General features: G+C 44.7%; 1 protein-coding gene across 5 annotated transcripts in view; it reads left to right on the top strand.

The window, feature by feature from the left end:
• The window catches only part of SERGEF (secretion regulating guanine nucleotide exchange factor), a 218252-nt gene that overhangs the window by 38944 nt on the left and 163468 nt on the right, over positions 1-15840 (top strand). For all 5 annotated transcript variants that reach the window (XM_037522726.2, XM_037522728.2, XM_037522727.2 and 2 more), the window contains one exon: positions 7869-8035. In XM_037522726.2, the coding sequence (XP_037378623.1) occupies positions 7869-8035 (167 nt within the window). The remainder of the gene's footprint in view (positions 1-7868; positions 8036-15840) is intronic.

The following is a 15840-nucleotide window of genomic DNA, read 5'->3' as shown; positions in this document are numbered from 1 at the left end:
TCTGTCAAAATACATCGTGTGTCCTTGGACAGATCATTCCTCTCCTTTAGCCTCATTTTCATTTTTTCTAAATTAAGGGATTAGATTCACTTCTTGGTTTCAGCACCCACCCCAACAGGCCCTCCCCCCACCCCGGCTGCCCCCCCACCCCCACCCCAGCCTCCTACTAGCTTTTCTGCAGGGTGTGATTGTTAGCTGCAGAAGCCCTGGGGTATAGTTTCCTTTCTTGCTGGGAGGGAGAGAAGCAAGATTATTTTTTTAATTACGCAGCTAAGATTAGGCAGCAATCTACATTTTAAAATGTTATTAATAAGACTCTAAAAGTGTGTGAAGAAGCTTTGGAGTTTGAATGTGAAATGAGTTGGGAAACATCTGCAGAGGCCCTGGCCTCAATCAGAGATTTTTCTCTGGGTGCCAAGTGGCTGCAAGGTATGACTAACAGCCTGATGTGCTGCTGGGCCCAGAGGAGCAGGAGCCCAGGCACTCAGCCAGAGCACCCCCTGCCCCCAACAGGAGCACACGGTGCAGCCTCCCATGATGGTTCTTTGCCAGCCAGCTCTAGAGAAAGGGTGGTAGTCATAGCTCAGAGTTTGCAGAGATGTTTATTGTCTCCCTTTTCATCATCATCCTGAGAGTTAGGTAGAGCAAGTTTCATTGCTCCTGTGAGTTGGCTGAGATCTCTTAAATTTCTGATTCTTCCTTTCAAAAAGGTGCTGTACCATAGGGGAAAAGCCCCAGATGAAGTTGGGAGCCAGTCCTGGGCCGCCGCCCACTCAGCTCTGCCTGTCCACTTTTCCTGTGCTTTATTTCTCTGGAGCACATACAGTCTTGGCAGGGCTATGCCCTCAGTGTTTTTTGTCTTTTTTGTCTATTTTCTGCCTCCCACTAGAATGTATGGTTCATAAAGAGAGGGGGTTTTGTCTGTTTTGTGCAGTGCTGTGGCCCGTGGCACCTGGGACAGCACCTGGTGGTCAGTCAGTACTCGGTAACTATTTGTTGAATCTTATGAATATCTGGCTCTGTTTCTCAGTCACCTATGTGACTTGGAAAAGTTATTTTCCACAGTCTTGCTCTCTCTCTGAGGAGTTGGCGGGGATGGTCTCTGCCATCTTTGGTGGCATATAAAAGTTCCTGATAGGAGCTTAACCTCTCTTTCCTTTCTGCAAACACTGATCACCGCTCTGGGTCGAGCCCTGTGCAGGTGCTACTTATTGGCTGTGTGATCTTAAGCAAGACATTCTCAACTTTTGTCACTGTTTCTTTTTCTGTAAAAGGGGATTCCCACCAATCATTGAGGGCTGATTAAATGATTAAATTGTTTAACTTACTGGCAGAGGCTAAAATAGTTCTGTGGAGAGTCAACTCTCAATAAATATGTTCTCCTCAGTCCCTTATGTTTTTGTTCACTTTCTTTGCAGTTGTTTCTTCTCTCATGTATAGAAGCATTATTCCTGGATTATTAACTTTCTAAAAACTCCAGAACTTTTGTTATGTGATTTTGTTCATGATACAACTTTAGAGGTTTGGGAAATTTTTACAAAGTTTTTTTTTTTTTTTGGTATATTTTTGTAAATGTAAAGCCAAGCCCCAATTTCTACTTAAATTGTTCACTATATTAGTAGCCTTTGATATTAGAGTGGATGTCACATTTAGACCAAGCATTCCAAAAGGTGCCAATAAAATGAGATTGTATATCACTCATTTGGACACTGAGGAGCTTTAGAGGTCATCATAGACTTTAGATCAGGAAGATGTTTCAGAGGCCATCTATTTCAGTCCACTTGGTCTATGGATGGGAAAATGAGGCCCCTGGGAGAGAGGGGACTTGCTCAAGGTCATGTAGCCTAGAAGATAAGCCAGGATTATTTTCTGAGTCTTAGGGTAAATCTTCCTCTCTTCTTTGACTCACCATGTTTCATCGCTCTTCTTCATTGCTCTCCTTTTCCCTAGTCTTAATTTATCTATATCGTGTAGTATTTAAGATGTTTCTGATATGCCAGATACTATGCTTGCATCTTAACCGAAATCCAAAATTCTACAATAAAGCCTTCAGTGCTTGTCCCTTTCTCAGTGAGTACAGGAATTGACCCTAAGACATCAGTAGATGGGAGTTGGCGGAGATGATTTGACAAATTGATAGAAACTGTGGGTGGAACTGTGGAAATCCTTGATAAGACTGTGATGTTCAGTTTGGGAGAATAATAGTAGTACTGGCTAACATGTACTATTGCATGTCATGTGCTTTATGCAAAAGTATCCTTGCAACAGCTTTTCAAGTTAGGTGTTATTATCCCTGTTTTGCAGATGTGGAGTAATTTGTTTAAGATTATAGAGCCTACAGATGCCAAATTCAGTAGTGAGCAAGTAGGTGGGTAGAATTAGGTTCATGTGTTCATTTGTTCATTCAGGTAACAAATATTTTCTTGAGCACCTACTTTGTGCTGGGCATTATTCTAGGCTTCAGGGATGAGCAGAAACAGTTCCTGCTATCACAGACTGGCTCTCCTGAAGAGGACACAGACTTTAATCAAATAGTCCTCCTAATGAGTGTACATTTATAAACTGAAGTGCTTCCAGGATGAGGAACATGGCTCTGTGAGATTGTTGCTCAGAAGGATCTGATCTGGATTGAGACTTACCAGAGTTTAAGAGTAAGTAGGAGTTGACCAGATGAACAGGGTCAGGGGTAGTGGGGACAGAGGGGAGTAGTAAGTGGCTTGTGTGACTGCCTCTGGCACCTGAGCTCTCTCCTTCCTGAACTGGATGACTCAGACCATTATTTCTGTGCTTGACCAGTCCTTGGTCATTATCATTAGGCATATTTCCATGGAGTTTGTCACAGAGCAGAAAAGGAGGAGTTATAGAAGTTAGTTATAGACCTTTTCCCTGCTGGAGCCATGGTTTTTTTTTTAATATAACATCACCACTATTTGCTAACTCCATTTTGATATCTTCAATGACATTCTGTTCCCTTTCGGGACAACTTCTATTAAGAAAATATGGATGTTCCTTATATTATATTGTAATCTATTTTCTTGCTACCTACAGGGCTTCTTTCCCTAGAACAGAGTAGAAATTCCTCTTCCCCGAGGAGCTCAGATATTGCAAGTGGCTTCTTGCTGTAGCTCTGGCCTTAGTACCTGCCTTTACCACCATTCCAGGCATACCCCAGATGGATGGTGAAGGAAGCTGGCTCCTTGAATATTTATCATCCACCTACCTTCCTGAGTCACCTCTGACTTCAGAGCCCCCATTCTCCCACATCCCATTCGTGCTTTGCACCTAGTAGACTTTCTCCCATTCACTTTTTATTGATATTTGACTGTTTGATGCAATGTTTGCAAAAGGCCACAAAAGAGTGAAATCATTTGATAATGAAACAAGGTTTCATGATTCCCACTGTTGGGACCCCCAGTCAAGCATGTCTGCCCTTGTCTAATTCTTTTAACAGCACCACCACCTTCCTGCTAACCTTGAAATCCTGAAATCTCAGAGTGGTGTTTATTTTTTCCTGTTTCCTTTCTCTCAGGTCTAATGGGGTGCCAACCCTTGCAAATTTTTACTTTTGTTTCCTCCTGTGACTTCAACCCTAGTTTTAGCTCTGATGCCTCTGAGGCTTGTGTTATTGTAAACAAGGTAGTGTTTCCTTTCTTCCTTCCGTTTTTTTACTTACTACCTCTGTGACTTTGGGTAAGTGCCTTATTCCCAGAAAAATGGGGCTGGTAAGAGTATCTGTCTCACGGGGTTGTTGGGAGGGGTAGTCAGGGCACTGCTGTATAGCAAATGTTTGGAACAGTATGTAGAGAGTTCTTAGACCAGAATGTTAAGGCACATAGTAAATGCTGTGGAGGGAAGTGTTAGTTTTGAGTAGTATTGTTACTGATTCCCTCCAATCCTTTGCCAGACTTGTTAGTCCCAAAGAACCCTTTCATTGGGCCTCACCCGTGCTCAGAAGTCAGCAATCTCCCCCCTGCTCTGCTTAGCAGCAGTGCCTGAAATGAGTGTGCAGTGCTAGGATGTAGGAAGAGAAAATTAGAGGACTTCTTTGACGGTTCTCTCATTCTTTAGTTTTTCTACTTTTTGTGTATGTTTTACACTGCATATATTTAAGCAAGGGTATGTATTTATAGCCTGTAGATGTGTATAATACAGGTGCATACTTTAAAAAAATAAAGGGGGCCTCCCCGGTGGCGCAGCGGTTGAGCGCTGGGTTGCGAAGCTGCCCGCGGCCTCTGCGGCGCCGGTTCGATCCCCGGCTGCTCCCCGGCCACCGGAGGAGGGTCCCACATGGCGCGCAGACCTCTCCTGCCGCCCGCTGCTCCCCTCAGCAGTGTAATTCGGTCCCTCTGCCTGCTCTGCTCCCCGCTCTGGCTCTGGTGAATTCTCTCACCCTCCCGCGCTTCTGACTGTACCCAGTGCATGTGTAAACAAAACAAGCAAAACAAATAAATAAAGCATGCCTCTACTAAAAAAAAAAAAAAAATAATTAAAAAAAAAAATAAAGGAATATGCATATATCAGTAACATGTCAAAAAATATTTTACTGATAGGGGAATGCAAGCAAATGGTTTGGGGATCCCAGGGATGGAAGTGTGATCCGGACCCCCAACCTGGCAGTGCTGACTGTCTCCCACTCCCTTCTGCATGATCCCCACTCTGTCTCCACCTGCCCACCTTCTGCCTTGGGTTTTAAGTCATTTTTCATCCATCTCCCCACTCCTAGAATATTCTCCCATTTTCTTTTACTCTCCAGGAATTCACCTTAAATGCCCCTTGTTCCATCCAGCCTGCTAGGACCATTCCAGCTTGAAACACTTCCTCCAAGCTCCCTAGGTATTCTTTGTCAATACCACTCATTTGGCCCCTACTGTTTTCTACATTACTTCGACCTTTTGCCATGTATATTTCTTGGCTCTGCATTTATTCTGTTAGTTCTCGTGTGGACAGTCCTTTAAATTACATTTTACTTGCTGACTTTATTTTGTGCCGTTTGTCATTTCTCTCATTTATCTGGAGACACATGCCTATGTTTTTTGGGTGACATTAATAGCCGTCATATAATTCTTTAAGGAAAAGATCCTTTTGTTACATTTGTGATCTGGACCTCAATGGATTTGACAACAATCTTCAGCTTGAGACAGACATTATCTATAGTATATTAATGAACATTTTCTGTATTTGAAGTCATTGTTTTTTTTTTTTTTACTCCGGTAGCCTAAAATCATATAACTTGTGTTTAATGCTTTCATTTCAGTGCTTATAGCCCTGAGTTCTGCATGGCCTCTTGGGACGGAGGCCATTCTTGTGAGGAAAGCTGGATGGTACACAGAACATATCCACTTAGTCTGGGTTTTCCTACTTCTCAAACACTGTGAGAAGGGCTGTTTCATCAGCTAGTCTCGCCAGTCTGTGATAGCAACTATACAGTCTCCACAGCTTCTGCTGGTCTTAGAGGAGACACAGGTCTAAATCTTGATTCCACTACCTGTTGGTTGATTGGACTTCACCAAATCATTTAACCTCTCAAGTGTTTTAATGTCTGTAAAAGAATTTCATAACTTATACGACATAGAATTGTTCCAAGGATTCATTGAGGTAGTGTCTGTGAATGTACCGGATGCCTGGGGGGTGGTCAGGAAATATCTGTTTAAAAGACAATGGACAATAAAAGAGCCCCCTCCATCTTCTGCAAGCATTCTGATGCAGAATATATTTTGGGATTAACACACCGCTTTAGAGAGTACCCCTACCTGACTGAGCAGCAGCTTTAGGCTGGAGACCAAAACCTGGACATCCAGTCATCCTGGTTTCTGGGCTTGTCTCTAATAGAATGTCTATGGTCTCCCCAGGGAGGATGCAGATTAATTAGTTAATCTTGGTAAAGTGCTTTGAAGGTGAAAAGTGCTATGTAAGGAGAATGGTAGAATTGCTATTGGAGATGTAATAATGGCAGCACCATATTCTGGCAGTCTTGCCTCTCTTGGACATCAATAATCAATAGCGAGAAGGTTCTAAGATGTCTTATTTGATAAGAAAGAATCCATGTGGGATTTGCGATAATAGTTCTTTCTATAGTCTTACAGATAGCATCTTGCTATCAGAAGAATGTTGGGGTCACTTGAAAAGTATGAGTCTCATGCTCTGGCTTCTTGGGGATCTCCTTGCTAAGGCAGCTTGGTTGTCAGTCCTAGTTAGCTCGGGTGCATGGGCAGTTTTCCAATTTTGGATGCTTTGTGGGTCCTGGGAAGGTGGGCTTTTTTTGGGTCTACTCCTACAGAAGCTGAGAGTGCTGAGTGGTGTCCTGGGATGTGGACCCGTGTGGATTACCGATGCACAGGGGTGCATTGGGCTAGTAGAAGGAGAGGTGGCTTAGCTGTGTGACCACGGACTGGTCAGGTGAAGAAATCTCAGTCTAATTTCCTCACCTGTTAAATGGGAACTGAGTAGTTGATGAGAACAGTAATAAAGGTGGCTCACAGCAGGGTGGATTTCTCCCTTTCTCTGGATAATTGGGGAGTTAAGAAAGGAGTCACAACCTGAACTGGACTCTATACATTGAGTCATAGCTTAGCAGGTCAGTAATGTAAGGAAAAGGACACCCATGACAAAGGAACAGCACATGTGAAGCCAGGAAACAGTGCATCTGAATGGGGCCACTCCCAGTTCTTGTATTACAGCTTGTTTCTCGTGGGACTCTGTTCCCTCTTTGAGGAAACTCAGAACTCAGATTCCTGGGAGTTTCATGGTATCTGTGTTGGTGTCCATGAGCAGATTGATCCTGAGAACTGTATCCCTGCCGTCATCTGACATTTCCCCTGTGAGTCTGTGGTTGTTTTTTTGCTGACACTATAAACCATATGTTGAATGTAGGGCCAGATGAAGCTTTGGTACTAAACACAGAGTATGTAGTAGATTTGTCTAGAATTTAATATGCATTACTTGGTGTTTTGTCTCTTAAGCAAAGTTTTTCTTTGTTAAAATAAACATGTATAAAGAATTTATACAGCGCACATGGTTATGCATATTTATTGCAGAGAATCTGTTAATAATCTATGCCTCATCAGATTTTGCATTTCTGTTGAAATAACAAATGCGGCACTTGGTACAATTGAATTAGTTTGGTGAATTTTCTCTTATCTGGAAGGAGAGAGGACATTTCTGTTTTTCCGAACTTTATTTTCTTCTATTGTCTTTAGCACTGACCAAGCTTCCCAAGTAGGGCATCTGGGGCATGGAGTGCTTTCCTGGCTCCCTCTGATGCTGTCCTTTTTTCCTCCTTTCCTATTCCAGTTCCACTAGCACACATGGATGCTTGCCCTGGGGCTGTTAGAATTGCTCCTTTGGGGAGGAGCATAGAAAGGCCCTCTTGATTTATGTGGAGGGGAGAACACATAAAACCGGCTATTAATTGAGCTCAAAGTAAAGCCCTGGGAGATTGTGAATGGGGCAAGTCAGAAGCCTGGGAAATTTCAAGGTATTTGACGGGGACTCTGGATAGAGTGAGAGAGCAGAGAAAGAACAGAGGAGAGGCCAAGCATGAGGAGCATGTGGGCAGGGGAAGGGTTGGCTGGAATATTATCTGTAGTCCTATCTGTATCTCTAAAAATTCAGAAAAATAGGCTTTAGCATCAGCCTCTGGTACTCATCACTTCATTGATTTTGGGCAAGTCATTTCTTCCCTCTGAACCTCAGTTCTTAGATCTGTAAAAATGTGAATACTCTATGTGTTTTCTTTATAAGAAGACAGTGTCTGCTACACAGTAGTTGGTATTAAAATAAAGGTTCACACCTTCTCCTGTAATTCATTGCCTACCTCTGAGAGCTTAAACATGGAATGTAGCCTTAATTTAGATAATGTTTATTTTTAGAAACTGGCAAGGTGTTTACCTGGGGCCGTGCTGACTATGGTCAGCTAGGGAGGACGTTGGAATCTCATGAAGGCTGGAATCTAGAAAAGCAGGAGTCATCCCATCCCGTCTCCAGGCCACAGAAGAGCACCCCCTCGTCTCTGCATTGTTTAACGGGAGCAACCGAGGTAGGAAGTGACTTTTCATTGATGTACTGCATCTTTTTTCCTTACCGGTCAGTGAAGCATTTACTGAGGGCTTCCTCGTGCCTATAAATGGGGCATGACAGTAGGTTCCATGCAGAAATTTAAAGGAGTCCTTGCCTTCCAGTTACTTGCTGCAAGGCAGACTGTGCATAACTCCTAGAGAGAGATTCAGAGGACTCTGGATCCACTTCAAAGAATGGGAAATGCATTCAGGGTACAGGGATTGCGTTAGGCTTCGAGAAGTACATGGCTTTGAGCTGTACCTTGGAGGACAGGTCAGACATGAACGAGAGACCATAAGAGAGAAGAAAACTTTCAGGTGGACACACAGCCCACGAATAGAGTCGTGGGGATTGAATAGTGAAGAAAGTGTTTGAGGGGAACTGCTGTTGGTTCAGTTTAACTTGAGTGTGGCCTCTCTGTGGGAATGGGTATGACGTGATATCAGAAAGATGGGTTGGAACCCATTCAAGGGGGCCTTGAATACTAAGCTAATAAGTATCTTGCGCTTCTGTTTATATTTCCCAGTGCAGAATACACTGTAGTTGAGTTGCTTACTCAAGCCCCTTTAGTTCCCTGAAATGTCTTGAATTTCTACATTTAAGGCAGGAGTCTTAATTTCTCCAGGGTATGTGTTTCTATTACTAAATTTTCCTTTGCTGCTGCCCTTAAAAAAAAAAAAAAAGAAGGGCCTCCCCGGTGGCACAGCGGTTGAGCGCTGGGTTGCGAAGCTGCCCGCAGCCTCTGTGGCGCCGGTTCGATCCCCGGCTGCTCCCAGGCCACTGGAGGAGGGTCCCACATGGCACGCAGACCTCTCCTGCCTCCCACTGCTCCCCTCAGCAGTGTACTTCGTCAGTCTGCCTGCTCTGCTCTCCCCTCCGACTCTGGTGAATTCTCTCACCCTCCCGCGCTTCTGACTGTACCCAGTGCTTGCATAAATAAATAAATAAATCTTCAAAAAAAAAAAAAAGGCTGGGCTTTTAAGAAGAATGAGGATGGCCACATAGGAAATGTGCCTCTCAACCCAAGCTGACTTAATGAAGGAATACAGTCTTCATTCAGAGTCTGTCAAAAAATTAATAAGCTAGTGAGACTTCTGTAATTAGCATCAGACTAATTACAACCTCTCCATACCTGGAGAGCTTCCCTCCCCTGGGGCCTGCCTGGCCTCCTCCTTCCGGGTATGTAGGACGGGTCTCAATTTCTACTTCATATCCCAACCCTGGTCCTCCTGGGCCTTCCTTCTTGCTGGGGTGAATCTGTACTAAAACAACACCACTCAAACAGACATGAGAAATATAATCATAAAATCATCCATCATGTTACCATTCTACATTCCTTTTTGCATGTACACTTTACAAAATGGTAGTGATGTCTGGTATTCATCATTTATCACAAATGCTTCGTTTTGTTTCCCCCCTTGGTCTTTAAGATCACTTGGAATGACCGTGTAACATTAGATGATTTGAAGATTCTGGGATTTTTCTAACTCATTCTTCAAATGTTGGATATACAGATCATTCTCCCCCCTTGTATTGTCACTGTGGTGGACCCTGCAGTGAATACTTGGTTGAACTGTTTCATTAAGTTGCAGTCTTGGGGGTGAAATGGATGGGCAAAGGTCATGAGTATCTTTATCCCATATTCCTCTAGATTTTATCTGAAAGGAGTTGACTCCACCATCATTGAATGAGGAATGTAGTTGTAGGCTAGTTTTGCCTGCTGAGTGAGTGAAGGTGCTAAGAACTGGGCACATCCTGCTTTAGACTCTTAGTTTTTCTTTGTTTTTCCCAGAACTTTTAAGACATTGTGGTCAGGCAGCATAGTGGAGGCACAGAAGCTTCATGAATTTTTCGAGTCTTTGGTTTTATTGGCAACTTGAAGGTAATAGTACCTACTGCAGAAGGTCATGGATGAGTATTACCTGCAGCAGGCGCTTGGAGACTGCTGGTTCCTTTCTCTTCTTCTTCTGTGAGGACTTTTAATGCCCTTTGATGGCCACGATATGCAGCACTGTCACAGACATGGTCAGTGCAGACATATAGCTGAGAACCTGACATTGATGTGACTTTAATGCAACTTCTTATGGAGCAATCTGTGGAATGGGCTTGGGCCCTGAGATCCTTGGCAGCTTTATTATCAGGCTTCTCTCACTCTCTGCTCCAATCTCTGGAGGGGTATATCCGCTCACTGATCTCACTGCAGATTCATACCCCAGGCAATTTCCTACTGGTAAACTGAGTCTAGGAATTATCTTTGGCTGTGTATGTCCAGGTCTGATCTGTCAGGCTCAGAACCAGGCTAGGGGCTACAGTAAGCCGCCATGATTAGATTCACCTTGGAAAGGACAAGAGCCCTACTAAACTAGGGGCTGCCCTGGTCAGGGCGTTGGCCAGGGAGGTGTAGGTATGTCTGGGGAGATGGGAACAGTTTGAAGTAACGTGGTGCATCCTGACCTTCAAGAACCTGAGTGTCGTCCTTAGCTGACCACTTGTTTATGTTCAGTGGATAAGTAGAGGGAAGAGAGAGCTGTTGGGCTGGGCTTCAGGTAGAATGTATGCCCAGATGGGTCCACAGGGACAGCCAAGTGGAGGGGAAAGCAAAATTGGACAGAAGTGGACTGTGGTATATCCATCCCTTCCCATGTATAAAAGCAAGCTCAGAGGTACACTGTTATTTAGTAGTTACTGTGGGCCAGACAGTGTGCTAAATGCTGTACATATATTATTTCATTTTTATAATAAACCTGGGTATAGGCATTATAACCATTGATTCATGCATAACGGGACCAGGGCCAGAATGGGTCACTGACCCTGGATCAGTAGTAGATAAAAAGTGGGGCTGACGGGCCTCCCCGGTGGCGCAGCGGTTGAGCACTGGATTGCGAAGCTGCCCGCAGCCTCTGCAGCGCCGGTTCGATCCCCGGCTGCTCCCTGGCCACTGGAGGAGGGTCCCACATGGTGCGCAGATCTCTCCTGCCGCCCGCTGCTCCCCTCAGCAGTGTACTTTGGTCCTTCTGCCTGCCCTGCTCCCCGCTCTGGCTCTGGTGAATTCTCTCACCCTCCCGTGCTTCTGACTGTACCCAGTGCTTGTATAAATAAATAAATAAATAAATAAATAAAAATAAATCTTTAAAAAAAAAGTGTGGCTGGCATTTGGAATTGAAGTACTCGAGGCTCACATACTTTGTGTCTTTGAAGTAAAATTGCATGTTTGTTTTGCTTATAGGGATACCTGGAAGTCTGGCGGTTAGGGCCTCTGACTCGCTGAGAATTGAAGTTCTTTTCTTCTGAACCATATCTCATCTTTAGCCTGAGAAAGAGTCTGAGATTTTAGATCTGGAGGGTTTTTCTTTAAGGATCTTACAGTGGTGAAAACTGTGTTTCATGCATCATATGTATGAAGCTATGTTTTGCTAAGCTTTACTTTAGGTTCCATGCCTCTGGTCACTCCTGGGGCTTTAGCCAATTCCAGGGATAACACAGGGGTCAGGATTAATTTCTGCATGCACATGTCAAAGTAGGATCTGTGTGAACAGTTTTGTTTGCTTATTGAAAGGAACTTTGTTTTTTAAACCCGTGGTGAGGCTGCTACCTGCATGTTTACTGTGGAACTTTGGCTCTGAACTCTGCCCGAAGGTGAAAGCCTGTATTTCACACTTGGTCAGAGGTGCTGCTGTGTCCTTAGTTAGTATATTGGGACCTCCAATATTCTGAAGTAGCAACTGGTGGTTGCCCTGAAAGTAAATGGCCTCTGAGTGAAGAAGAACCAGATTGGGAGGCAGGAGACCTAGGCTGATGGTTCTGCCCTGCCTGAGTGAGTTTGGACAGGTCTCTTTTCCTTCTGGACTCTCACTTTCCTCATATGGAAGTTGGGAGTGTTAGACCAGATGGCTCCTAATGTTTCTGTAGGTCTAAGTGTTCAGTCCATCTCTGATTCTTACTTAAGGAAATAACTTATATATGCAATGACTCCTACCTCAGGAGTCATTTTCAAGATCAAGTCATAGCCAACATCACTTAGCTCCTACCTATTGGCTCAACTTTGGCAGACCTGGGAATGTCAACTGATCCAGAAGTTTCAGGCTTCAGTACCTTTTCAATATTGCTCTGTCCCTTTGCGTTGGCTCTGCTCACTGTCCCTGCTTCTTCTCCCCAGGCCCTTCTGTTCCCATTTGGAGCACCAGGACATAGTATCAGGCTCCTAAACCTTAGTCCCTGGCCGTCAACATGGTGCCCCTGGTCCCTTTTCAATTCCTCATGTTTCTAGGACTCGGATCCTGCCTGTTACCCCCAGGAATTGCATCTTGGCTTTGACTCATCCCTCTGGCTGTGTCCTTATTGCTGTGGGCAGGCAAACCTTGGTGATACTACCTCCCTGGATTCCCTGCCTGCTACTCCTTCCACTGGCCCTGTGTGTGCTGGTCCACCTTTTCTGCTTTCCTATGTTTACCTCCTTCTTGCCTTGGGTTCTTATGTATTCCATCATCAACACAGTCAACATTGCGTGACATCTGCCATGTGTCTGAGTTGGCCATACAGTGGAGGTGGGTGGGGAGCTGTATACAACGGTAAGAAGTACATGGTCTTTACTCTCAAAGAACTTCCAGGTTTGTAAGTAAATCCTTACTGGGCAGAGTGAAAAGTGCTATTGGAGAGTTGCATGGAAGGCCAATGGAGAAGAGAAGCTGGAATGATTTGGGAGACAGTAACAAAAACAAAGTGTTATTTGAACTGGGTTTTTAAGAATGAGCAGGAGTATAATAAAGGTGGAAGGGACATCCAGGCAGAGGGGCCAGCATGAACTAAAGCTCCGAATCTAGATCTGCTTTTAACTCCTAGAACAATCGATATACCTGCCCAGTCCAGTGGTCCAGCCTGGCTCTGCCTCCCTGCTCACCTTCCTTCTGTTAGGAGTATGGTCTGAAGGAACTTTCACATATGTTCTCTCATTTGAGTCTGGTGTACAGCTGTGAAATAGGCTGGAGTAGGAACAATTATCCTCATGTTACAATGGGAGAATATAACTGATGCCCAGAGGGGCTGGCTAGGAGTTAGGAGAAGACCCACAATAGCCTGATTCCCAGTGTTTCTTGTGAGGGCCTTGCTCTGGGCTCAGTCTGCAGCCCTGGTCCTGAGTCATGTTCTTGGTTTAAATTCTGCCCACGTTTGGTTGAGGAGCGCCAAATCCCAGCCAGGGAGCTCAGTGTACACGTGCACTGGTGTGCACACACAGCCTTCAGAGCAAGGGCAGGAAATGTGGAAGTAAACAAGAGTTGAACCAGGGATTGAGTCGTAGTCAAGCCCAAATGCCATCAGCCCTCGTTTTGCTGCAGGACTAAAACTGTTTGTTAGAGGATCAACCTGTGCGCGGGGTCTAAGTGAAATCTGTCAGAATGAGTGGGAAAGAAGCTATTTTTAGTTTGCAGAGTCACTCACTCGGCTGTGTTAGCTGAGGTTCGAGCCAGTCCCCTACGCTTTCCACAGTGTTATTTCTGAAGGAGAAATACCACTTGAATGCTGTGTAAAACCCATTAGTGAACCTGGAAGTTTCCAGGGTGTTTTTGTCCTGCAGCTCCCTCGGAAGGCTGCCTTTTCTGAATGACCTTCCTTCTTTCCTATATTTAATGCATTTCTAATTTTAAGTTTGTGTCAAGACTGTGGGACTTTGGTGCCCTAAATAACACAGAAATCTACCACCAGCAATCAGCTGAGTCCGAGGGCGCTGACAGAATTGAACACAACCTGAAAAATCATTCCCAAATCACTCTCTGGTAAGAAGCCCCCAGCGTTGTTGCTGTTCTTAGAGGAACAGGAGGTGGCCGAGACCAGGATGCCCAGGCAGTCAAGACCTTTCAGGTGCAGTAGGTTTTAGAGACCTCCCAAAGTGGGGTGGCAAGTGTTTCCCCAATCACTGTCTCGCTGGAGATTAAAAAAGCTAGCACATCTGTGCCATGGCTGCTGCCCTAACAGGAGGAGAAATAGCACAAAACAAACCTCAGCGCAGTAGGCTGGATTTGTCTCAGAAGAGAAAGACTCACGAGACAGGGCTGTCTTGTCTGCAGGAGATGGTAAAGAATATGAAACAGCAAGCCCTTACTTAATACTGCTATTTTCTTTTTTAATTTATAATCCCGCCCTGCTCACTAAAATATCAGATCCAGGAAGACAGTGGGCCCTGTCTGTCTTGTTCAAAGCTTTGTTCCCAGTGTCTGGAATGGCTCCTTGCACCTTGTGGGTACGTAGTAGATGTTTACTGACTGAATAAGTGAAGAAATTGGTTTTTGGAGGTATGTGCCCCTCATCAGCAACTCTTCTCGCTCTCCCTACATTCTGCGCTTCTCCGTCCCAGGCCAGTTCATCGACATTGCCCTGTTTTCAGGCTTTTGGATATCAGATGTCTTGTAGAGCCAGAGATCAGATAGGTTCTGGCCCAGACATTTCTCACAAAGGCTAATGGTGATGGTGAAACTTACTGTCCTTTAGTGCTTCCTAGTTTACCAGATAATTTCACACATACTCATCTTTAGTTTTTCCCCTTTAGTCCAACAGGTGCTTATGTATGCTTGTCAGTCTGACCAATACACTAGCCCAATAGGGGAAACAGAAGAGTGGAACAATTCCTGTCTCAGGAGCCTGTGAGCTCATGGCAAGGCTAAGATAAGTTCATTGCAGGACAAGCAGAGTATGAAAGTGACTGTAACAGAGAGTCTGACAATGAAGATACGTTGATCCCATCCCTTCCCGTGTCCTTGGAGACCTTTTCTGGCTTGCATTTTCGGTCCCTGTGGTTTCTTTTAGATTCTGCAAGGTTGAGGAGGGGAGTGTTTCGGGTGGGAAGTGGTGACTGGAAAGGCTTTCAGAATTAGAGGCTTTGACATCAAATTAGTTCTCAAGGGAGCTAATGTAAAGTAACAGGAGAATCTTGGCAAGAACTTGCATTAAGAGGAAAGCAGAGGAAGAGCAGCCGGATAGAGACTGAGTATTGACAAGAGAGGGAGAAAGCAGGCCAGGAACTGCAGTGTCTCAGAAGCTACGGATGTTTCAACAGGGAGGTCAGGGAGGTTGGTGACTGAGGGAAGAGCGCTGGCTCTGGTGACGGGGAGGTGTGGTGACACTTCTGAGAGAGGCTCCTGTGGAAAGGTGGGAGCTAAAGCAGGGACGTAGGGAATGAAGGGTGGTGAGAAGCACAGACCGCAGGTGTGAACAACCCTTTCAGGAGATTCGGGGTCAAAGGAGGATGAGAACAAACTCAGCAACTTGAAAGGATAGTTTGGTTAGAGCTAGTTTTGCCAGCTGGGGGAAAGTAGAGTGTGTCAGAAGGTTGAAAGAAAGGACTAGAGAGAGTGAGACAGAGAGAGAGGAAAAGAAAAGCTTATGAGTGAAAATTCAAAGGCTGGAGGTGGGGGAGATAGCTGGAGCAAGGCCCCCAAGGATATAAGAAATAAGACTGAACTCACTGTGAAAGGGGTTAGTTCTGATGGGAAGGAAAGGTACTTTTCCTTTGAGCACAGGAGTAAAGTGGAAGGAGGTATGTGAAATAGAAGTCGAGGGAAGAGAGGTGCTTTCATTGCGCATGTGTCCTTTGTCATTATGGTGTATCTTAGTTTATTCAACAAATGTGTATTGCGTCCCAGTGCAGACCATGCACACTGCAAGGTGCCGAGAATCCACAAAAAAGACAGAGTGGCTGTGCAATACTGGAATACAGTATTTCTTAGTACAGAGTGATTATTAATGTGTACATCTCTAAATCAACCTTTGAGTTCTTTGAAAGCAGACTTGCTT

Source organism: Talpa occidentalis, unplaced genomic scaffold (genome assembly GCF_014898055.3).
Source record: "Talpa occidentalis isolate TD23 unplaced genomic scaffold, MPIMG_talOcc4v2.1 talOcc4.3, whole genome shotgun sequence".
Lineage (NCBI taxonomy): Eukaryota > Metazoa > Chordata > Mammalia > Eulipotyphla > Talpidae > Talpa > Talpa occidentalis.
This window is presented reverse-complemented; position numbering and strand designations above follow the sequence as displayed.